This window comes from Lepidochelys kempii, chromosome 3, assembly GCF_965140265.1.
Source record: "Lepidochelys kempii isolate rLepKem1 chromosome 3, rLepKem1.hap2, whole genome shotgun sequence".
Lineage (NCBI taxonomy): Eukaryota > Metazoa > Chordata > Testudines > Cheloniidae > Lepidochelys > Lepidochelys kempii.
In genome coordinates this window covers 198,454,332-198,477,873 of record NC_133258.1, presented here as the reverse complement: position 1 = coordinate 198,477,873, position 23,542 = coordinate 198,454,332, and the positions used below count along the sequence as shown (strand labels likewise).

Sequence of the window (23,542 nt, the reverse complement as noted above, 5' to 3'; positions counted from 1 at the left end):
GCAACAGGTCCCCCTGAAGCAATGTTGGAAAAAAGTTTAACTGCTAGCACAGAAGGGACAAGACTGTTTTCAGCACCATTACAGGAAGCATGATTTCCAGTTTGATCAGCAGCAGAGGCACCAGGGATGTCTGTCTGCATTTGATGACAGACAACATTACAAAACAAACTTGAAAGGCTACCTTTGGAACCATAACTTTTTAAAAATGAAAACCTTAAAATCTGATAAATGGCCCACAACAGCGGCTCTCAACCTTTCCAGATTACTGTTCCCCTTTCAGGAGTCTGATTTGTCTCACTTACCCCCACATTACACCTCCCTTAAAAACTACTTGCTTACACGATCAGACATAAAAATACAGAAGTGTCACAGCACACTGATTGAAAAATTGCTAACTTTCTCATTTTTACCATATAATTATATAATAAATCAATTGGAATATAAATATTGTACTTACATTTCAGTATATAGTATATAGAGCAGCATAAACAAGTCATTGTCGGTATGAAATTTTAATTTGTACTGACCTCACTAACGCTTTTTATGAAAACTAAGCAAACATCTGAATGAGTTGATGTACCCCCTGGAAGACCTCTGTGTACCCACAGGGGTACATGTGCCTACGGTTGAGAACCACTGGCCTAGAGTAGACCCCCCCGACACACTTACCAGAGAAAACTTTCAGCACACTAATGGTGAACGAAGTTTTAAACTCTGTCTAAATAAGCTTCAGAGGTCATAATCGAACAACATGAAATACTCCTTCCAACAAAGGACCAAGAGCACTACCATTGAGAGACGCAGAAATGAACTGAACTGATGTATCTCACATTAGCACTACATTGCTCACTCTTAGGCAGCCAACATGTCTAATTGTTTCAAACAAAGGAATACTACGAACTAATAAGTAATTAGCAGGGCTGTCAATTAATCTCAGTTAATGCCCATGATTAACTGAAAACAAAATTAACATGTTAATTTTTTTAATGGTGTTAATCACGTACATCTGGGCAGGGAGGGAAGCATCAGCTGTGGAGGGACCTGACCTGACAGGGACCTGTGGAGGGACCAATCCACCTCCAGACAGCGGGGAGGAGAGGGGAGAAAAGTGGCTCCTATCCCAGTTCTGGCAGAGAGGAAGGGATCCTGACCCTGCCATACCCCAATGCCAGCCCCGCCCCATGCCCCAACACCCCTGGCCGCCTCCTCGCTCTGGGGACCAACCCCGCCCCTCAGTCCCACACCATACTCCAATGCCTCTGCTAGCCCCTCACTCTGGGAACTGACCCCCACCCCCACCATGCCCCTCAATCCAGGGACTGACCCTGCGCCACCCTCAGCATGCCCCTTGCGCTGGGGACTGAACCCACCACCACACTGTGCCCCAGTGCCCCTGGCCAGCCCCTCACTCCAGGGGAACCCCATAGAGAAGAGGAGCTTGGCGAGTTCAGCCTCCCTGCATCAGCCTCTCCTCCCCTGCTGCCCCGTCCCGTCCCGAGGTAAAATCCACTCACTCTTGCAAACAAGGGCTCGCTCAGCTGAAAGGTGCCCACCTTGCTCAATAAAAGGAGAGCCTGGAGAGTTCAGTACCAGAAACCACGCTTCCAGAGGCAGCGGCGAGATACCTCCCTCACGCTCCTCCTGCACAAGTCACTGCCTGCTCCCCCACCCCTGTAACCCCTTGTCCTCCCGGACACTTCTCCTGCACAAGTCATTGCTTCCCCCTCCCCCCGCCCACTGAATGCAGATTTCTAAGATCAAACTCTCTTCCTCTTTGGACAAGAGGCACGCCTGGGGAGCTCAGAAACTCAATACAACAGGAGCAGCATCAAGAATTCACCCTTCTCCTGCACAACTCACACCCCTCCCATCTCTAGAATACTGATTTTCCAAGACAAAAAAAAATCTTACCCCTTCAATAAGCCAACACTCCTCTAAATAAATAATGAAATAATTTAAATAATAATATTTATACACTATTTATAAATATTTATACACACTAAATAATAAACAGGGCTGTCGATTAATCGCAGTTAACTCATGCGATTAACAAAAAAATTAGTTGCAATTAATTGCATTTTTAATTGCATTGTAAAGAAACAGAATACCAATTTATTAAATATTTTTGGATGTTTGATTTTAATTACAACACAATACAAAGTGTACAGTGCTCACTTTATATTATTTTTAATTAGAAATATCTGCACTGTAAAAACGATAAAAGGACTAGTATTTTTCAGTTCACCTCACACAAGTATGGTAGTGCAATCTCTATCCTGAAAGGGCAACTTACAAATGTAGGGTTTTTTGTTACATAATTGCACTCAAAAACAAAACAACGTAAAACTTTAGAGCCTACAAGTCCACTCAGTCCTACTTCTTGTTCAGCCAATCGCTAAGAAAAACAAGTTTGTTTACATTTACGGGACGTAATGCTGCCTGCTTCTTATTTACAATGTCACCTGAAAGTGAGAACAGGCGTTCACATGGCACTACTGTAGCTGGCATTGCAAGGTATGTACGTGCCAGATATGCTAAACATTCATATCCCCCTTCATGCTTCGGCCACCATTCCAGAGGACATGCTTCCATGCTGACGATGCTCGGGGAAAAAAAAGTGTTAATTAAATTTGGGACTGAACTCTTTGGGGGAGAATTATATGCCTCTTGCTCTGTTTTACTTGTATTCTGCCATATGTTTCATGTTATAGCAATCTCGGATGATGACCCAGCACACGTTGTTCATTTTAAAAACACTTTCACTGCAGATTTGTCAAACACTAAAAAGGTTTAAAAATCTAAAGTACCTTCCAAAATCTGAGAGGGACAAAGTGTGGTGCATGCTTTCAGAAGTCTTAGAAGAGCAACACTCTGATGCGGAAACTACAGAACTGAAACAACAAAAAAGTAAATCAACCTTCTGCTGGTGGCATCCGACTCAGATAATGAAAATGAGTATGCGTCGGTCCACACTGTTTTGGATCATTATCGAGCACAGCCCATCATCGGCATGGACACATGTCCTCTGGAATGGTGGTTGAAGCATGAAGGGACATATGAATCTTTAGCGCATCAGGCACGTAAATATCTTGCAACGCCAGCTACAACAACAGTGTCATGCAAACACTTTTTTCTCACTTTCAGGTGACATTGTAAACAAGAAGTAAGCAGCATTATCTCCTGCAAATGTAAACAAACTTGTTTGTCTGAGCAATTGGCTGAACAAGAAGTAGGGCTGAGTGGACTTGTAGGCTCTAAAGTTTTACACTGTTTTGTTTTTGAGTGTAGTTAGTTTTTGTACATAATTCTACATTTGTAAGTTCAATTTTCATGATAAAGAGATTGCACTACATTATTTGCATTAGGTGAACCGAAAAATACTATTTCTTTTGTTTTTTACTGTGCAAATATTTGTAATAAAATATAAAGCAAGCACTGTAAATTTTGTATTCTGTGTGGTAACTGAAATCAATATACTTGAAAGTGTAAAAAAATCCAAAAATATTTAAATAAATGGTATTCTATTAATCTTTTTAATCATGATTAATTTTTTTAATCACTTGACAGTCCTAATAATAAAGGCTAACCCAGAAGCAGCCAGGGAGAGGGGGAGGGCGGGAGGGGAGAAGCTTCTTGCACAATTCATTCCCCTACTGCATGCCAAAATCCGGAGGTAAAAATCTTTCCATATCCACAGCAAGGATTGAGTGGACTTCTAGGCTCTAAAGATTTACATTATATTTTTAGTAGTGTTATGTAAAATAAAAAATTAAAAAACCTACATTTGTAAGTTCAACTTTCATGATAAAGAGATTGCACTATAGTATTTGTATGAGGTGAATGGAAATACTATTTTTTCATCTTTTTACAGTGCAAATATTTGTAATCAAAAATAGTAATATAGTGAGCACTGTATACTTTGTGTTCTGTGTTGTAATTGAAATCAATATACTTGAAAATGTAGAAAGAAAAGGAGTACTTGTGGCACCCTAGAGACTAACAAATTTATCTGAGCATAAGCTTTCGTGAGCTACAGCTCACTTCATCAGATGCAACGAAGTGAGCTGTAGATCACGAAAGCTTATGCTCAAATAAAATTCTTAGCCTCTAAGGTGCCACAAGTACTCCTTTTCTTTTTGCGGACACAGACTAAAACAGCTGCTACTCTGAAACTTGAAAATGCAGAACACAGCCAAAAATATTTAAATAAAAATGGTATTCTATTATTTAATAGTGCGATGAATAGCGATTAATTTAATTGCTTGATAGCTTTAGTAATTAGCTACAAAAATTTTGCCACTCTGCTCATTTGATCCATCAGTTACAGTTACTTTATAACAATTTTTTCACTCAGAAATATCCTCTATTTAGTCTATGCTGTATACTATAGAATCACTGACTATTCCAAAACCTTACCTCATCTGCACGAGGAGCATCCGTATGCAGTTCTCTCCAGGCATGCTCAATCTCTGGTTCCTTTGGAAATATTTCAGACATATCATCTTCCTCTTCATCTTCAGAACTGGTTTCAATATTTCCTTTCCCCCTAGCCAGATCAGGCCCACTGTCACTTTCATCTTCTTCTGAATCACCATCACTATCTTCCCCTCCTGTTTCTCCACCATCTTCCGACTCCTCTTCCCCTCCTGTTTCTCCACCATCTTCCGACTCCTCTTCCCCTCCTGTTTCTCCACCATCTTTGGATATGGCACAATCAAAGCAGTCTTCATTTTTAGAAATTTCATCTAACTGGCTTTTGTTGATGTTGCTTTGTTCATATGCAATAGCAGCTTTATTCACTGAAAAGGTTAATATCAAATTTAATATTATTTATATGTGTATGCTGTTCGATAATGTGTACGGTGCTTTATGTAGAAAACGATAACTTGGTGCCTGTTGCAAGAAGCTTACAGTCTAAGTCATTACTAAGTTATGATTGTTTCTTTTTTAAAAAAAATATACTTTTATATAGCTATATTGTATATATAAATAAATAAAAATCTGACACCTGGAGAGGCTACATCAGGCAAAAGAGGAAAAGAATACCCCAAAAGACTGAGTCATTGCAGATGGAGTCACTTGGATTTCAACACTCCAATTCATTAAATTTGAACAATGAATTAAACAGAAATATTGTGACCCAAGACACTCTTAATGACAACTGACAAGGGGCTCCAGAAATCTCCTGATTCTGGTATATACTTTGTGGTTCACCAAAGAATGCCACAATGTCTTAAACTGTCTATGCCTGGTAATTCTCTGAGTGTTCTGTAGATAAGAAGCTGGACATTGCAGGGAACACCCCAAGGACTTGGGGCTTAATGTGTACTATCTCAACCCGCACAGAGAGAATGCAGCCTGAGAGACCTGGAAGGCAGTGCTTGTGTTGCCAGAGGCTGGTGAACTCAGGGAGCTGATCCACAGCAGACATAGACAAGGGCAAGGTATCTCTGGGGAGAATCACAAAAATTATGTTAAAGTTATGATAAAACAGGATTCTGAGATTCTGTACTAAACTAACTGAGATGTAGTTGTATCTTTCCCCATTTGAAGAGAACCAGAATTTTCGAACTGTGTCTCAAAGGCCCAGTACTCCTGTGATAAATTAAGGAGAAGGAGAGGGGAGGTAGCTCCCTTTTATGATCACCCAGCCAGCTAGCTATAAAACCCCGGTTAGTAGCTGTTCTCTATTTGCTTACCTGTAAAGGGTTAACAAGTCCACAGGTAAAGGGAAGTGAGTAGGCACCTGACCAAAAGAGCCAATGGGAGGACTAGAACTTTTTAAAATTGGAAAAATAGCTTTCCCTTTGTGTCTGTTGTTCTCCAGTAAAGAGGGGAGCAGGGCAGCAGTTATGCTGTGAGCAGCTTTAAAACCAGGTATGAAAAAATCAAATCATACCTCAACCCTATTTTGCTGAAACCCCAAATATGTAAGTAATCAGGGAATGTCTAGGAAGACACTATTAGGGTTATATATTTTATTTCTTATTGGCTTGTGGACTCCTCTGTGGTAACCCCAGATGCTTTTGTTTTGCTTGTAATCTTTAAGCTGAACTTCAAAAGAGCTGATGCTTGATGCTTAATCTTGACGCTTAATTTTTGTAATTGTTTCTTTTAAGATCTAGCAAAAAACCTACGTTCCAAATGGATTTCCCTTCTTTTTTGGTTTAATAAAATTTACCTTTTTTAAGAACAGGATTGGATTTTTTTGTCCCTACGACATTTATACATATGTTGTTTAATTAGCTGGTGATTTCCTTTGTTTTCTTTCTCAGCTCTTCCTGGGAAGGGGAAGGAAAGGGCATGAGGGCACCGCACATGAAGGAATTCCCAAGTGTTCCTTCCTGGGTTCTCAAAAGGGGGTGGGTTTTTTTGCACTTGGGTGGTGGCACCATCTATCCATCCAAGGTCAGAGATGCGCTGTGACTCTGGGTGTTTAATACCAGCCTGGAGTGTCTAGTATTAATTTTTAAAAGCCTTGCGGGCCCCCACTTTCTGCACTCAAAGTGCCAGAGTGGGGAATCAGACTTGAAAACTCCTAAAGAAGATTCTCCCTTAGCTCAGGTGATGGGTGGGCACCTGTGCTTCTGAAGCAGAAGAATCAGAATTCTATCCTGCTACAATTACGAAGCATCATGGCTACAGAGTGCAGCACAGTGATAACCACAAAATGTTTGGTGGCTACAGAGACGTTACAAAATATTGCTACTTCATTAAGACAATAATAATTCGAAGTTTGAACATGTGAAAATGAACTGTCCCGCCCACTCACCCTTTCTAGTAACAGTATGAACGTTATTTCATTCTAGTATGTTTTTTGCCAAAAGTTCTAAAAGCACATCACATCTTCAATCTCAGACTTTTGAATCAGGAAGTGTTTAACTGCTTTACTATTTAGTACCAATATGCAATCTGTTCCAAAATGCTTTGAATATTTTAAATTTTTCCTTCAAGTCTCAACATCAGGATAGTTTTAATCCTAAATAAGAAAACACACATTCATACATAAGACATTACACAAAAACTGCACCATCAATTTCAAGTTCTGAAATAAGACTGCAGCAATTAAAAATTATTCTGACAATACTAAGTACACTCTAGAAACATACACATTTTCTATATTTTTTAAAGTATGCTTTTCCCCTTTCTTAATGCAATGACTTAATAATCTGTACCAGTTCTCTTTTGAAACAGCATTCTTCCCAAAGTAAGGGCCTAAATCTGTAAACACATAGGAATGTTGATTAAAGTTGCTCACATGTTAAAGCAATTTTTGTTTGCAGGATCAGGCCTTAAGTTTCCTCCTAATTCCCTTGGTGAATGTATCGACAGATGTCTTTACCGTTTTATTCTTTCAAACTGTCCTAACAAATGTGAAACAGCTTTACCACTGGCCTTGTTTAAAAATTAGTCTCTCCCAATAAGATGAAACTCCACATATAGAGGAGATATTTAAAAGCAGAAATGGCTAGATTAGTTGTTTAAATGACTGATCTTGCAAGTCGGTCCAATAAGATGTCCTCACCCACTTTGTCTGATCTTGCAAAAGACAAACACATACTTTTAAAAAAAGATAACATATTCCTTAAATTTAACAAACCTGATTCAGTTTTCTTTTCCTCTAAAGAAAAGTTTGTTTTGGGAGCCTTGACTGATTTAGTACTACTTGCTTTTGAAGTCTCTTGTTTGCTTAGAGATGAATCTGAGCTCATCACAATTTGTTTGTTTTTCCCTTTCCATACAAGTCCTTTATCATCCTGTGTAGGATCAATTTCTACATTAATTTTCTTACACTCCTTTTTCAACTTTGAGCGACATGAGCTGGCAATCCTCATGATGCTTTTCTGTCCATTCTGGGAGTCATCAGACTTCAATGGAGCTCCACATTTGTGGCCCATTTCCTGATAAACTATTTTGCTTTCCCCTTCAGTAGGTTTGTCAAGCAGTTTCCCAGAGTCTACTCCTCCTCTCAATTTTAACTTTTTTTTCTTCATTTTCTTTCCAGCAAATACTTTGGTGTCAACTCCTGAAAGATCGGAGTCTGAATCTGAAAGATCATAAAACCGTTTCAGATCCTCTGTAGAGCTATGGTTAATAGGGCGGCCTCTTTTATCAATAGTATATTTCAACTTAAACTTCTTGTCATGAAACATAGCCCGAAATCTTTTGTCAATCTTGATTTTGTGGTCTTTTTCTGGCATTTCCCAAAACCTAGGGTCCTTTGTAACATGGCTAAACCGCTGATCACTAGTCAGTTCCTTCTTGGATGCCATTTTTTGACAATTTTGCATCAGAACTTGATAAACCTAAAACGTAAAAATACACACAGACCAATAAACCATTTGTTTCTTAATATAGTGCTTAATATCAATGTTAACAAAATAAAATCTTATTTTAATGCATATTACTAAAATAAGTTATATAAATGTTGTATTAAAGGTAACAGAGCACGCAATATTTACTGACCTCTATATTTTTTAGATGTCAGGAAGGAATGAAGCAAGGCTGGATGAGAGGAAAACAATTCCTATTTAAAAAAGAATTCAAATTAATTCAATTCAAAATAATAATAAATAATAATAATAATAAAAGTTAAAAGTAGTTTCAGGTTCTATGTCTGTTCAAGTCACCATGCCAAATTTTGTGCTTTTGCAATAATAATTTTTTCTTATTGTTTAGGTTTGAATTTATTATTTTTAGAGGTGAGAATGCTATAGTCTTTTTTACATGTGCGAAGTAAAGTGCTTATCCGCACATTTTAAAAAGAAAATAATGTTTGTGTACAGTAAGCACACTGAAGTAAATAACTGCTATTCTGCTTAACTGACTTTACCAAGACGTTGTGTAGGTAGCATAAGGGCACTCTCTGAAGTAACTGTACTATATAGCACAGTAAGGATCTCGTCCTAGAATTAAAAATTTATAAAATTATTCTCTTTCACCAGCTTCCCTCTATATAACCCCCCCCCCACCCCTTACAGCTCTCACTCTGACTGTGAGAACGACAACGATTAACCAAATCACACTGAGGAACACTTGGCATCAAAATGCTTCCCTAAGAAATGAATGAAGATTTGAGAGAAGTACCCCAGCTGCTTCAGCAGCTACCCCTTCTCACAGTGGTTCACCACCAGCCCCGGCTTCCCACCCACAATGCGGGAACCCGTTAAAAGGTCTGGAACCACTGAACAAGCTCAGCGCTAATGCTGAGCAGCTGGATAATCGTACGATTTGCCCTGCTGTCGTCGCCGTGTTTGCCCCAGGGTATTAGAGACACAAGGTGGATGTGGGAGTATCTTCCATTGGACCAACTTCTGCTGGCGAGAGAGGAGGAGCTGCGGAGCTCTGCAAAGCTCTTCTTCGGGTCTCTTCCCCCCCGCAGAGGCTGGGCCAAGAGAGGATATTACCTCGCCCACCTGGTCTTCACTCTCAGTCTGGCAGCAGCCCGTGGCCCGGCTCCCTGCTCTCACCCAGCGGCCTGGCCTGTCTGAAGCCTGTCCGCAGCCGGGACCGGGGGGGAGGGGAGGGGAGGGGAGGGCAGGGGGAGGACGACGACGACTTCGATCACTTCCCGCGGGTGTTTACACGAACCGCTTGCCCAAGCCTGGCCGAGGCCACTCCCGCGGGGCCTCGGGAGCACGCACAGGCGGCTACCCGCACGCAGGCCTAGCCCTCAGCCCCGCGGCGTGCGCCGGGCGGGCAACGCCCCCGCCTCCCTCTGCTGACCACGGGGCCTTCGCCGAACGGGTTCGGCGCAGCGTCTCCTCAGGGCCACGCGGGCGGGGGCGGGGGCGGGGAGCGTATCCCCTAGGAGCCACGCGCTCCCGACCAACAGCTCGGCTCTACTCCCTTCACTCACCTGCTGCCGCGTGCCCAACGCCACCTCTCGCTCTCTTTCGCGCGCGCGCGCCACCTAGGAGCAGCTAAAAGTGCCCGTGCCCGACAGAGACTCGGACAGCACAAATACACGACCCTGGGGTTCGTGTCACTCGAGCTTGTACGCATGCGCAGCTCTCTCTAGCTCACGCTCTCGCGGAGGTGACGCTCGTGCGTGGTAGGGGCACGAGCGCAGGGGTCAGGCCCGCCGCGGAAGGGGGCAGCGGGAGTCCAGCGCCTGCGCAGTGCCTCCTGCTCGGGCGGACGCTTGTCTCCGCGGGAGCGAGTACCCGCCGCCTGCCCGCTCATGAGGGCCGCCGCCCTTCTCAGGGAGCCCGGCTCCTTTCTCCGAGGGGCCAGCTCGGGCTGCTGGTGCCGTCGCTTCTGGGTGGCGTCCGGGGAAGCCGCCGCTGCCTCGCCAGGCTCCGGGGCCCGGACCCCCTTCGACCGAGAGCTGAAGCGGAAGCAGAAGAACTGGGCGGCGCTGCAGCCCGAGCCCGCCAAGTACGATTACCTGAGGGAGGAGGTGAGGCCGGGCTCCCGCTTCCCGCTCCTCGCGGCGGGACCCAGCCCCGCCCCGCGCGGAGAGGAAACGGGCCCTCGGCCGCCCACCCCCAGGTTCCGGAGGACAGAGGGGCGGGGAGCAGCCCCGCCCGCCCTGGCGGTCGGACCGTGACCCCCTTCCCTTGGGAGACCCGCCGCCACACCCCTCCCCCCCGGCCTGCCGCGGGGCGGGGCAAGGAGGAGGAGGTGACGCCCCTGCTGCGGGGGACGCGGCGTCTTCCCCGCACTCGCAGCTGGGCCGGTAAAAGTTGGGTCTGTCCCCGGCCAAACGGCTTCCGCAGCGCCGAGCAGGACGGCGCCGCGTCCTGCAAATAGCAGATCACGCGTACGTGCAGCCTCCGCGACGTCGACGGCGTGAACTCGCTTATTGTCCATCCTGCCTCGTTCCTTTGGTACCCGCGTGGCCTTGGACTGCTGTTCGGGCCTGTGCCATAGGAAGGTTTCTGTTTTGCTTTTTTTTTTTTTTAACAAGTCGCTTTGTCCACCCCTGCGCTTGTCTCCTCTTTCGAGAGGGTGGGGAAGATGAGGATAAGCGGGGTGCTAGATTTGGGTTTATAATCTGGGGTAGTAGTTGGTTACTTTGGGTGCCTAGAGAATGTGTGACCACTTGCCTGAGCGTGTAACTAAAAATGGATGGATGGGGAAAGGAGTAATGAAAATGCTGTTTGCGGCTGTACAGGATATATAGGCAGATACCACTTCACCTCTTTCAGGCTTTTGCGAACATGGAACACACACTTGCCAAGGATTAGTAGCATCCACCTACATTATGGTTTATACAGTGGAGTACAATGATCACATGCATCTCCCTCCTCCAGAGGTAAAGGGTGTCAGTGTAAGGTGTTCAAGGTCTGGTGGGTATTGAACAGATCCTGGCTGTACTCCACCTGGCTATCCCCTTTCTGGCTCATGCTGAAACCTCTTCCTTGTCTGCTGGCTGGGGTTGAGGGGAGAGGCAGGAGTGTGGGGTTCCTTCTCTTCAGGATGCAGTGTCCACAGATACGTAAAGCACACAGTTCATAAAAGACACAGGTCAGGCAGGTGACTCTAAAACTCCTTCTCCCTCACCTTCTGTTCCCCTTCCCCTTCCCCTTTTGCAAGGCACTGAGACTCCTGCCTGGAGAATGCGTTTTGCTATTTCCTTTGCCAAGTTGCTGCTGATATTCTTGTTCCTGTGGGAGTGCCATAATGCGAGGTAGACTTCTGGTAGCTTTGACTCCTGAGCAGCACAGTCTGGAAGTGCTACCAGACAGGTTGCTCCTGAAGGGAATATTGTGTTGTGGGATTGCAGGTGTACTGCTTATGTTGGTATAGGTTTGTGCATGTCCACATTGGTATTGTACTTGTATAGAACTATACAAGTAGGGGGCTTTGCTCCTGAAAAGGAGCAAAACTATGCCAGAAGAAGTGGAGGGTTCTGCTGGTAGGTAACAAAGTTAAGTGTGGATGCATGCAAGGCTGTGCTGAAAAAAAGTGAGCTTAACTGGGACAACTTTCTAGTGTAGACCAGGCCCAGGATTCTGTGATTTGACCCTCTAATAGCCCCTCCTCCTTTGTCCCCACCCTGCACTGCTAACAAAAAAAGAACTTTCTACCCTCAGGGAGAACAGGGATGGGAAGCTGAACGTTAATTCTTATTTATAATGCTCGTATCTTACTCTTGCAATTCTCTAGGTTGGTGGCAGAGTAGCAGACCGGGTGTTTGACATAGCCAGGTAAGTTAAATATCTTGAGTGAGAGATCTCCAGTATCTTTTGACTCTGGAATCTACCCAGTTAAAGGCATGAGTTAAAGTAGATTCTAGTACTATATCTGTTTGAGTCCCCTTGCTAATTTTTGTGGTTCAATCAACACATTTTCTTACATTTTATTTTTTCCCTACTCCTGTGTTGTGTAAGGCCCATATTTGGGGAAAGGAAAGGAGTTGAATATTCAGGAAAAACAGTGAAGCTGACTATAGATAGATACTCTCAAATATACAGAGTAAAATATATATATATATATATATCTCATCTTTCAGTTACAGTAATTGTAGGTCTTCTTAGATTTATAGTATCCCTTTAGTAAAAATTCAGCTCTCAGGTGTATTTATTTCAGTATTTACGTAATATCAGAGCTGGCAAACTTATGAGACTCCCTTTGGCCACAGGTTATTAGGGAAGCTGAGCAGAAGCTGAGCAAGGTCCGGGGCAATGTCCTAGTTATCGGCCTAGTCTTCCCGGGCTGCATGTGTGCCCTCCTCACTGCCCCCCACACAAAGTGGGAGTGGGAAGATTAGTGGGATCGCTTTTAGAGTGCTGTCTTTGAATGCTATATAGGGGGCCCAGTCCTTTGTTTTGGTCTGTGGCTATTAGATGTCGGAATGTGGAGTTCTCCCCCGTCATTTCCCTTTCATCCCTGTTCAGATGGCAGGAGAAAAAGAGGAGCTTGCTGCAAAGTTTGGGGGAGTGGGGCAGTACAGTACTGTGCTAAACGTAAACTACTAAAATAATAAAGGAAAAGTTTTTAAAAAAAGATTTGACAAGGCAAGAAAACTGTTTCTATGCTTGTTTCATTTAAATTAAGATGTTAAAAGCAGCATTTTTCTTCTGCACAGTTAAACTTCAAAGCCATATTAAGTAAATGTTCAGTTGTAAACATTTGAAAGAACAGCCATAACGTTTTGTTCAGAGTTACAAACATTTCAGAATTACGAACAGCCTCCATTCCCAAGGTGTTCGTAAAGCTGAGATTCTACTGTAGTAGCAGTGAAACTGAACATCTTGTAAATAGTGCTTTGCTGCTGTATCACAAAGCTGTGAGCAGCAGCAGAGGCAGTGCAACTATATGTCTGCCAATTCAGGAAGTCAGCACTACATGTATTTACACTGGCTCACAAGTTTTAATTCTGCAGAAGTTTATGGCTTATACTCTCACCGTTGGTAGAAGAAGCTTGCTACTGTTAAGTGAGAAAGTGGATTTTTAAAATCGTGTGAGAGGTCCTTACTGTCCTTTTCAAATTTTCACTTATTTTGGAAGCCAGTGTTTTATTCTATAGAAACTTGAATTAAAGTTTAAAGACTTAACATACCTTTTATGGTCGATGTATTGCCCCAGACCTATAATTAAGCTGCATATTTTTATTTTCTAGAATTATTGTGGCAAGAAAACACACGTGAAGTCATAAATGGGGGAAAATAGACCTCAAGTTACATGTATCAAGTGTCATTAAAGGAAATATGGGCAACATACACCAAAGGAAAATGACTTTGAGCTGTTTATATTGACATTAATTGAAATCATATTTAGTCAGAAAAGATATTTGGAACTTCATAAATTTATGAAATATAGTAGTTTTACTTGCATGCTAAGGAATTTACAAATTCTTTTGCTTAGAACGTTCCCTCTTGCTTTGGATGTTGGTTGTGGAAGTGGCTACATAGCTCAGTATCTCAACAAGGTACTGTATGTTTGTGCTTGTGTCTAAAAATAGTACAAATCATTCTTGTAATGCTGTGCTGTTCACAAATCAAACTTAAAGATTCTTCCATATCTTGTGGGTAACTTGTTGCTTCTTAATTCTTAAGTCACAGTTTAGAGGTGTGATACCCCCCACCTCTAAAATGTATTGCCATGAAAGATGTAGACTAGACCAGGGGTTCTCACAACAAATTTTTGGGTGGCCTCAGAGTGTAGCCACCAACTCTTGCTGGTGCCCGCTCTGATAATTTTTCCTAAAATACTTTAGGAAAAACAAATAAATATGCACATACACATGTCCAAATCATTGTAATTTATTTATGTAGGGTTGTGGGTTTTTTTTTTGCTGTCTCAACCATTAAAAATAATGTACAATTGTGTCTATTCTTTACTGGACCTAAACAGATAAGGTGCTTTGCTTATTTTGGTGGGTTTTTTTTTTTTATTAAAGACTTGCTAGCTAGTAAGTCTTCTACTGTGAAAAATGAAGTTTGTCTATTTGTTAATATTTTCCACAGCAGACTTGCTAGCTAGTTGGGATTGTTACTATCACTTTCCACAGCAGAGTTACTCAGTCCTGGCAAGCACGGGAACAAATTAAGCCCTGAATGGGGAGGTGGGTAAGGGGCCCAAGGGTGGTGGGAGGTATTGGGGGTCAGGGGTGATGAGCTCAGGATGGGAGCCTGGGGTTCCGCTGCATGGCTGGGGACTGGAGGAGGCAGCGGGTGTCAGGGGAGACGTGCCGGGGGGTGAGCCCAGAGCTGGAGCCCGAAACCCTGCAGGTAAGGGATGGATCCTGCTGCCTACCACCCCAGAGCTGAAGCCCAAGCCCCACCACCCGCAGGACGGTGGGGAACTCATGCTGGCCGCCTGTTCCTACAGGGTTTGTGGCTCGTGAAGGGGAGACGGACCAGCTCCTGCTGGTGGCCTTGGGGCGTGGGTTGATGCTGTGCGTTCTATCCCCCCAATCACTGCCCAGGAGACTAGATAATTCAGTTTTTGTCACCTCAGTTAAAACTTCCAACAAAAATACCAATTGCAATAGTGGTTCTTCCCATTATGAATGGAACTGAGTCCACTGATTCCTTTCACACAGATCACTGAATCATCAGGGTAATTTACAGTTTATAGCACCTTGGGTCAGACTTGAACTGGTGTTCTTAAGATGAAAGGTCCTATCATCCACTCCCCCATATCTAGACTTCCTTGCTGGAAAGTAACCAGTAAGACCATAATTAAATTTTAGCACATAAGATAATCTGGGGATCTATTTCTTTTTGGTCGTCTCTTATTTCAGCCTTTTATGAAATACTTTAAAATACAGTCTTACACAGTTGTTTGCAGTGTTGTTGCCAAGTTGGTCCCAGGATATGAGAGACAAGATAGGTGAGGTAATATCTTTTATTGACCCAAATTCTGTTGGTGGAAGGTACATGCTTAGAGCCCAGACCAGAAGAAGAGCTCTGAGTAGCTTAAAAGCTTCCACCTTTCACCAACAAAAATGGGTTCAAAAAAGATATTACCTCACCTACCTTGTCTTCCTAAATTACTAACTCTTCAGAGGCAACATTGTGCTTTTTAGTAGATAAGTTCAGTTGGTGATAGTATACAGAACATCCATGCGTCTAGTCTGTAGTAGCATAAAGAGAAGCTTTAAGGCTAATTCATCTGATTCTGAAGTAGCAGATTAAACTAACCTTGACTGGAGTAGACAGTGATTAAAGTAAAAAATTCTAGACCCGTGTACAGTATCAAAGCTGTGCATAGTGTAAATGAAGTCTGTAATGACTTCAAAACTATACTTCCTGGATTTTCTTTATGCTGACAGTAGCATGACACCCAACACTAACTTTTTCTCCAGTACTTTACTATAATTTTTTTAATGGCTTTTTTCATCATAATGCATCTCCTGGTTATCTGAAGGCTAGACTGATATGATGCACACATTGGGATACACCATAACACTCTTCAGAAACTAAAGCTAGTGCAGAACCCCCCACCACCTCCTTGATAAATGAAGTTTCTTGCCCTGAATGTGTATCAATCAGTGCTCCATGATCTGCACTTGGTTTCCTGTGGGTTTTTGGGTGAAGTTGAAGGTGTTGGTATTAACCTATCAAACCTTCCTACCTGAGACTTTTTCTCCATGCCATACTGCCATGGATGAGATCTTAAGATGGACCTATCTCTGAATAAGAGGTGGGGGCTCTGGCAAGGCTTCCTCTGTGAGCGCTTTTTACATTTGTATTATGCCCTTCCCCCAGTCTGAAATAGCACAAATCTGTTGACCTTAACACATGCTTGGCAGTGTGGCTTGATTAGGAGGGATGCTGAAAAAGCAAATATTGTTGGAGGGGAAGATGTGGGGAGAATGCATAGTTGATTTTTTTTAATTTTTGAGGTTGTCTGTTTTTACTTACTGTATTTAAAATATTTATAAGACACCTAAAGTGTTCAGAGAGATTGCCTCCTGTTGGTTTATAAATCTAAATATTTGACAGATTTTTCTTATTTCAGGAAACAGTTGAAAAACTTTTTCAAGTAGATATGGCAGAGAATGCTCTGGTGAGTAGCAGTCTGACTTCTGCCTGCCATGCTTGTATTCCACAATACTGAGAAACAAAAGAAATATAGCATCAAATGCAGTTTGAAATTCTATCTATCTATTCTAACCTGACTTAGAAAAATACTATGGAAACTGAAATCCCCACTGTCAGCGTTGTAGCTGATGAAGAATTCCTTCCCTTCAAAGAAGACACATTTGATCTTGTTGTTAGCAGTTTAAGGTTTGTATTAATCATTTCACTAAAGTTTAATGTTTGTAAAATCGGATAAGGGGATAGTGATGTTCTTGGGAAAGAAGATAAAGGATTTAACTAGGCAATGGCATTTGAATGGTATTTCTACAATCAAGCATTTTCTAGTCTTAAAGACCTTTGATAGTACTGTATATGAATGTAGTCATTCTTAGAATACTATCAAATTTGTTGTGCAGATATTTGACAACTTGTAGAATTACATTAAAAACTTTTATTGGGGAAGAGTCGATGATAGTTCTTTGCTTTGGCTTCTGAAATGTTTTTTGCTGTGACAATTACTTGCCTTTACTCAAATTTTATTCAACACTTAAATCTTAATAAAATGTACACTTTGTATTTTAGTTTGCATTGGGTGAATGACCTTCCTAGAGCTTTTAGAGAGGTAAGAAAATCTGTTGCTGTTACTGGTAATCAGAACAAATTTTGGTTTGCAGTTACTTCTCATGTGTACTTCCTTCCTCTTTTGCTTATTTCTAAGATATGTGTGGACAGCTTGCGTTGAAATATTTTTGGTCATATCCCTAGAAGTCTGATTAAATATGATTTTAATACTGTCCACACATTTTGTTGTTGTCCCTCATTAAGAGGACTCAAATTCTGCTACTATGAGACATTAACTAGAAAAGAAATGACACCACTCTTCACATGTTTTGTATTGATAAGGGTTTAAATACATGTGATGACAAAATTAATAGCTGTGAATTGATGTTTCCATATTGATTTTGATACCTTGCTAAGATTGTCATTCGGATTAATCCGTGGAACACGTCTTACTGAGTGATAACGAAACATATAACATAACTTGTACACACATTACAGTCTCAAAGCAGTTGATAAAACATATTATGTTATATTTAACTTTCTTAGATTGCAACAATTTTCCATGCAGAAGCATTTCTTACATCAGAATCTCTTTCAAATTGCAGCTAGATACAAAGGAATTTTCTTCAGTTAAAAGCTGCTTTGTGCTTTGACTCACTTCCTACTATGTAATTTTTGGACCAATGGCTTAAAGTAATGGAATTGCAGCTAACTTCTTAAACTTATCCCACATATACTTGATGCTAGTTACTGAATGGTGGTGTCTGCTGACTAGCTGATCAAATGTCTCAACATTAGCATAGAATAACACATCTTGGCTGATAACCTGATTAAATACTACTAATTCCCCAACTATCTTGCATCGTACATTACTTTGTAAGTCAGATCACTTGCGTATTTTATATAAATTATCATTTGTTTAATCATTTGTTTAAACTGGATCATTCAAGGAATAGGTATCAGTCAAGAGCCTTTTTACCTTGTTGACATTAGTTGGAATTCATGTGAGGCATGTGGTGACTGAAAGTTGTTACTATCTGATAAGTCTGATTATCTGTTTGTTACCTTACTTATTTTATTTGTCCATTCATAGTGGACAATTTTCTATGCTTAGCAAAATACTTACGAAGCTTGTTGGCACTCTCACAAGAGGGGCTCAAGAGTTTGAGTGTTAAAATGTTCTTTCAACCTAGGGGTTTCTCTGGATCAGAGATGGTTATACTACTACATGGTCTAAGAACAGACTGTTATCACAAATTCCTCCACTTGTCACTCATTCACAAGAATAAAAATCACTTTAGGAAAGTAAGAGAATTCTACTTCTCTGTCCTAAACTCTTAAAATTCAAACTATATGCAGTACACCTCTGGGGACAGTATAGCAAACATACATAACCTGTCCTACTGTATTTTCTGTTCACAAGTAAATAGCTGCAGATGTTCTTGTGTCAGTTAAGAATTTTCCATGCAGATAAAATAGTCTTGCCTATCCATAGGCATGTTTTGAATTTAATGTGATTTGGTAGTACTTGGTTTCCTTGGGAATTGCTCTGGGGCACAAATGCAAAATGATGACTTTGGTTCAATATGGAAGATTTTATAGCCTGTCATGCTACTAAAAACTTTGGCAGGACCTCCTTATGTTAATAGAACCCGATACTCTTCTCAGAAATCCAGGCACACGCTTGAGATCCGTCTTGTGTACACAATTACTTATGTTTCGGCATACAGAATCAAATAATTTGCTTGAAAATGGTCAGTTAAAAGTACACGTGCCTTGCCTTTTCAAAATCAATGGGAGTTGGACTGGGCCCTGAATCATAATCTGATATTAAATTTCACTCAGTTGCATTTTGCTATTGCAACAATTTAAAAACAAATTGTGTTGAATGAATGTTTGGTATAGTGTGTGATAAATTTGACTAAGGTATCTTACAGATGCGGATTACTGCTGAGTCAAGACAGCAGATTGAATTGATTACAACAAACACTTTCATTTATTTTATCTAGTCTTACCAAGTATTTTAATATTTCCTGTATAAAATGAACTAAAAGTGGAACCTCCAACAGAAATAAAACATCCAACTTTAAGCTTCTTGTTTCTTTAACCCTAATTCTTCAAGTGCTGGAAAGTAAGGGGAGGAAATACTCAGTTGTTTCAGCGACCTTACTGCTTCATCCTTTCTGTAGAGGCAAAAAGAAAACTTTTAAGAACTTTGTACCAAATAGTAACATTAGCAGACCTTTAATATTAAGCAGATTTTCTGTATTATAGATTCATCAAGTCCTTAAGCCAGATGGAGTATTTATTGGTGCCATGTTTGGAGGAGAAACTCTGTATGAACTTCGCTGCTCTCTGCAGCTAGCAGAACTGGAAAGAGAAGGAGGATTCTCGCCACATATATCTCCCTTCGTTGATGTCACTGACTTAGGACATCTGCTGGGAAGAGCTGGCTTTAACACGTTGACTGTGGTAATTATCAATATGAGGAGTGGAATAGTTTGGAAAATTAACGGTGGTGCCAATGAGTAATACTAAACTCCCTGGGTTCTAGGATAAATGATGTTGGTTTGTTCGTATTAGCCTTTCAAAAGGGAGGGAATAGAGCAAATAACCTGGGCATGGCATATCTCCATGGGAGAGACAGCATGATCCTTTAGCAAAGTCAGGTTATCTTCATGGAAACTAATACAGAAATGTACTGTTGATCTGTGTTCATGGTTTCAAAGCTTTAGGAAATTGCAGTGGAGAAGATGAATTGGTTCTGTCTTAAGCATAAGTGGTCGGCTCTTAATTTTGCTAACAAGGAAGTCTGACTTGACTAAATCAGAGATGGATGTCATAGCTAAGGTGATAGTGATTTTCCCTCTCTATATTTCTAGCTCCATAGATCCAATAGGTGCTGAGACTAGCAGTAATACATGTCATAAGGTGGTATTAGGTGAAAACTTGTTACTACAGTGATAGGTGCAAATAAAAAACTGAAGTTGATGAATGACAAACCACATGAACTTGTAATACTCACCTTGAAATTAACTGTCCAAAACATCTTAATGTTTTTATGAAACTAAAGAAATACATATAAGCATATTAATTAAATGAGTGCATTTACTAGGCATACTAGATATGGCCTAGTTGATAGTCACAAAACTACAATTGTGCCCAGACTCCTAAAGCTGCCTCATAATTGTTGCTAAACTGTGTACTACATGCCTTGAGCTTTACAACGAACTAAACCTTTTCTTTCTTTAACATTAATTGAGGTAAATATTTTCAATTTACATGTTTGAGGTGTTTAAATATGGACATAGGTGCCTAACTAAGTGGTCTGATTATTCAGAGATGTGGGAACCCACAGTTCTGGTTTAAGTCAATTGCTCATTTTTCTTAGTAATGTAGATGTGTTGTAATTAAGTACTGTGTGTTCTGTATGAAAAGTATCTTGATTGAACTTGTATTGAACCTTGCTATAATGTTAATTTAGTAATGCATTGAAGAACAATAAACGTGTTAGATCTGTTGCTGTTCATGACAGGACTGTTACACACTTATATTAGGAATATGGACCACAAAAGAAATTATATTCAAAATGTTTAAACATTTGAGTACATAGAGATTGGAATATTATATGCATGTACTTTCACAGATGTTTAAAACCTCGTACATGGAAGTGGACTTGCAGAAGGTGGTCTTTTACTTGGGCAGTGTAAAATAACTCTTGTAGTTTATGGAGACGGACATCTCCATTTGGGAGACTGTGTATACCTCTTGCAAAAGGGTTTGAAGTGTCAGAGTAGTTCTGGATACTCTATATCTTGGGTAGTAGAGTGGCTTATACTGTTTTAAAATCAATAGGTAAGAGATTGCAGTGTTTCCTTTAGGATATGAAACTCCCTTCTGTCATCCATCTCCTGATTGTGCATTACAAGGGGCAATAATCCATTGCTTCCCTTGAAGACCACAGCATCAGCTGCTTCAGAATTTGGCAGCACTGAATTGCTTACCTCTTTATTTCTATTTACAATTCAACTTGTTTATATAAAATCCTGTAGTTTTGACACCTGGCTACTTTAGCCTTCCTCTGATCCCAGCACCGTTATAATTTACTGATATCAGCTGAGGTGGTGCTTTTGCACCTAGAGGTTCAGCAGGGCTTGGCTTGGTTAGCTTCTGGTCCACACAACTTTTTTGAGAACTTCAACCCTACTAGTAAAAATGTAAGACACTAACAGTCAATTGCTATTTTTCTCTTCCTTTTGCTTATAATGGCACTTTAATCTGAATTTGGTGATTCAACTTGAGTTACTAAATATATTTCTGTAGGAATGTAGACATGGCTATCCATGTGTAGTGTTTTTCTTAAAGTGTAATTATATTGCATTAACGGGAGAGAAGTAGTAAAACAAGTTGTATATTTTTGCAAATTGTTATTTTCTTTTCATAGAGCAATCTCTTGTTTTGCTTTAGTTACTTATACACTTGAATTAAACATTTTTTTAGGATACTGATGAAATTCAAGTCAACTATCCAGGGATGTTTGAGGTCATGGAAGATTTGCAAGGCAAGTATATTTTTCAGAAATAGCATGTAGGTTACTGTTCAAAATCTTGATTGGCTAAATACAGCAAGGTGTGGTAGAATTTGGAGAGGCTAGAGGTTGTGCCTGTTTCTTAACTCCAGCTAAACCTTTGCAGAAAAGTTCTCCTATTATCTGAGAATTGTGAAGTTCTTGACTAGGAATTCATTCTAGCCTTGGCATGTCTGAATTTACATATTAATTAGGGCTGTCAAGCGATTAAACAGTAATAAATACAATATATTTAAATACATTGTATGTTTTCCACATTTTCAAATATATTGATTTCAATTATGACACAGACAACAGTGTACAGTGCTCACTTTATATTTATTGATTACAAATATTTGCACTGTAAAAAAACAAAAGTCATTTTTCAGTTCACCTAATACAAGTATTGTAGTGCTATCTCTTTATCATGAAAGTTAAACGTTCAAATGTAGAATTATGTACCAAAAAAACTGCATTCAAAAATAAAATAGGCTGTTTGGGGGGCACAGCCTTCCCTACCTGGCTCTCCATACAGTTTTGCACCCCGATGTGGCCCTCAGGCCAAAAAGTTTGCCCACCCCTGCTCTATATAGTCATTTTATACGTTTGTTTAGTATCCTTTTTTAAAAATCTATAAATAATAATGGAGGGGGTAGGCTTAAGCATCAGTATTCAAATTCTGGAAATAAGCAAACTAACTTGCTTATTTAAAAACATCAAGACCAATACTTAGCAGAATAAATCTTCTGGAAGATAATATAGTGAAATGGCTAACTTTATAAACCATAAATTGTAATACAAGCTGTGCAAGGCTTTTGCATTTTTGCAATGTAAAGTCGATGTTCCCTTCAATCAAATCTCTGTATGCTGTACCGTTCTACGGTAAAACTTGGAGGATTCTCCCTCTGTATTGACTTAATATAAACGTGTGATTTACACATGAAATTTCAAACTCATGGTGTATGCTGTATCTTCTTTTTTTAAAGCTGAAACATATTTTTAGGTATGGGAGAGAGTAACTGTTCTTGGAATAGGAAACCTATCCTACACAGAGAAACCATGTTGGCAGCTGCGGCAATATATCAAGGTAAAAGTACACATTTAATAGCTATCTTTTTAGCCTTCATTGGTTCTATGAACATACTTTTTTTTCCATGTTACTTTTTTCTTTGACCTTTCTTATCTAAGACACGTGTCTTTTCTGTTTTTTAACACGAAAGTACCATTTATTTTTGTAATAACTTTTTAATAGTAATTACAGTAGATTTGAAATAGATTCACATTTTGTATGGTTGGGATCTCATCTTGTCTTCTGTCCCTTATTACAATCAGAATTTTAAGGGTCTCCCTTTCCTCACAGTAAAAATAGCTTTCAAAAATGTATAGTTGCTTTCAGCAAAAACCATTGTCAGATTCAGCATTTCATACTTAATTCTTCAATGTATATAAACCCATTTCTCTTTTTAATAGAAATGTATGGAAGTAATGATGGTTCAGTACCTGCTACATTTCAGATTTATTACATGATAGGCTGGAAATTCCAAGAGTCACAGGTAACACGAAGCCTATCAATTGCTTTATGCTTGAATGTCAGTAACTCCCATGTTTCATAAGATAGCCCCTTTTTTTTATTCTAAGCAACTAAGGGGCTTTTTTTAAAGGCTGCTGTGATTTGTTTTGAACATAAAGATGAGTCCTTTGTTTGTTTGCTTGTTTGTTTTTCAGGCAAGACCTGCCCGGAGAGGTTCTGCAACAGTGTCATTTGGCGATCTGGCAAAAATAAATGAATTTATTTCAGGAGAGAAAAAGTAGTTCATCCAATGGCTACTGTTGTACTGGATCTTTTATGGAACTTTGCATTGCAGATATTCTATAGTTGTCAGATTTCTCCTGTTATGTCACTTTGAAAAGCTAATAAAGTGGTTACAGGACTCAG

At 40.5% G+C, this 23,542-nt stretch overlaps 2 protein-coding genes across 13 annotated transcripts in view; one reads left to right on the top strand and one right to left on the bottom strand.

Moving 5' to 3' along the window:
- Window positions 1-10,445, bottom strand: part of ESF1 (ESF1 nucleolar pre-rRNA processing protein homolog) — a 69,517-nt gene extending 59,072 nt beyond the window's left edge. For 6 of the 9 annotated variants that reach the window (XR_012158324.1, XR_012158325.1, XM_073339569.1 and 3 more), the window contains exons 1-4: window positions 9,860-10,445; window positions 8,467-8,527; window positions 7,601-8,306; window positions 4,417-4,799 (exon numbers count right to left, since the gene is read on the bottom strand). Coding sequence is in view for 7 of the 9 variants with exons in the window: in XM_073339569.1 (XP_073195670.1) it covers window positions 4,417-4,799; window positions 7,601-8,291 (1,074 nt within the window). In the remaining 2 variants the exon portion in view is untranslated. The remainder of the gene's footprint in view (window positions 1-4,416; window positions 4,800-7,600; window positions 8,307-8,466; window positions 8,528-9,859) is intronic. The other 3 variants (XM_073339568.1, XM_073339566.1, XM_073339567.1) reach the window with 3 other exon arrangements.
- Window positions 10,045-23,542, top strand: NDUFAF5 (NADH:ubiquinone oxidoreductase complex assembly factor 5). Of its 4 annotated transcripts, none has more exons than XM_073339573.1 (11): window positions 10,045-10,402; window positions 12,115-12,155; window positions 13,816-13,879; window positions 16,417-16,464; window positions 16,582-16,685; window positions 17,061-17,100; window positions 19,314-19,511; window positions 21,540-21,600; window positions 22,610-22,693; window positions 23,077-23,159; window positions 23,332-23,542. In XM_073339573.1, exons 1-11 carry the CDS (start codon window positions 10,184-10,186, stop codon window positions 23,416-23,418), a joined length of 1,029 nt encoding a protein of 342 aa, XP_073195674.1. In that variant the 5' UTR covers window positions 10,045-10,183; the 3' UTR covers window positions 23,419-23,542. The 4 variants fall into 4 exon arrangements, with proteins under 4 accessions (XP_073195674.1, XP_073195677.1, XP_073195675.1 ...); XM_073339576.1 differs by lacking the exon at window positions 10,045-10,402 and adding an exon at window positions 10,734-10,765; XM_073339574.1 differs by lacking the exon at window positions 10,045-10,402 and adding an exon at window positions 10,772-10,879.

Excerpts from the sequence above, each read along its gene's own strand:
- NDUFAF5 (XM_073339573.1), top strand. The coding sequence starts at position 10,184 with ATGAGGGCCGCCGCCCTTCTCAGGGAGCCCGGCTCCTTTCTCCGAGGG. Across the intron at positions 21,601-22,609 it reads GGTCATGGAAGATTTGCAAG|GTATGGGAGAGAGTAACTGT; the intron begins GCAAGTATATTT and ends ACATATTTTTAG. Across the intron at positions 22,694-23,076 it reads AGCTGCGGCAATATATCAAG|AAATGTATGGAAGTAATGAT; the intron begins GTAAAAGTACAC and ends TCTTTTTAATAG.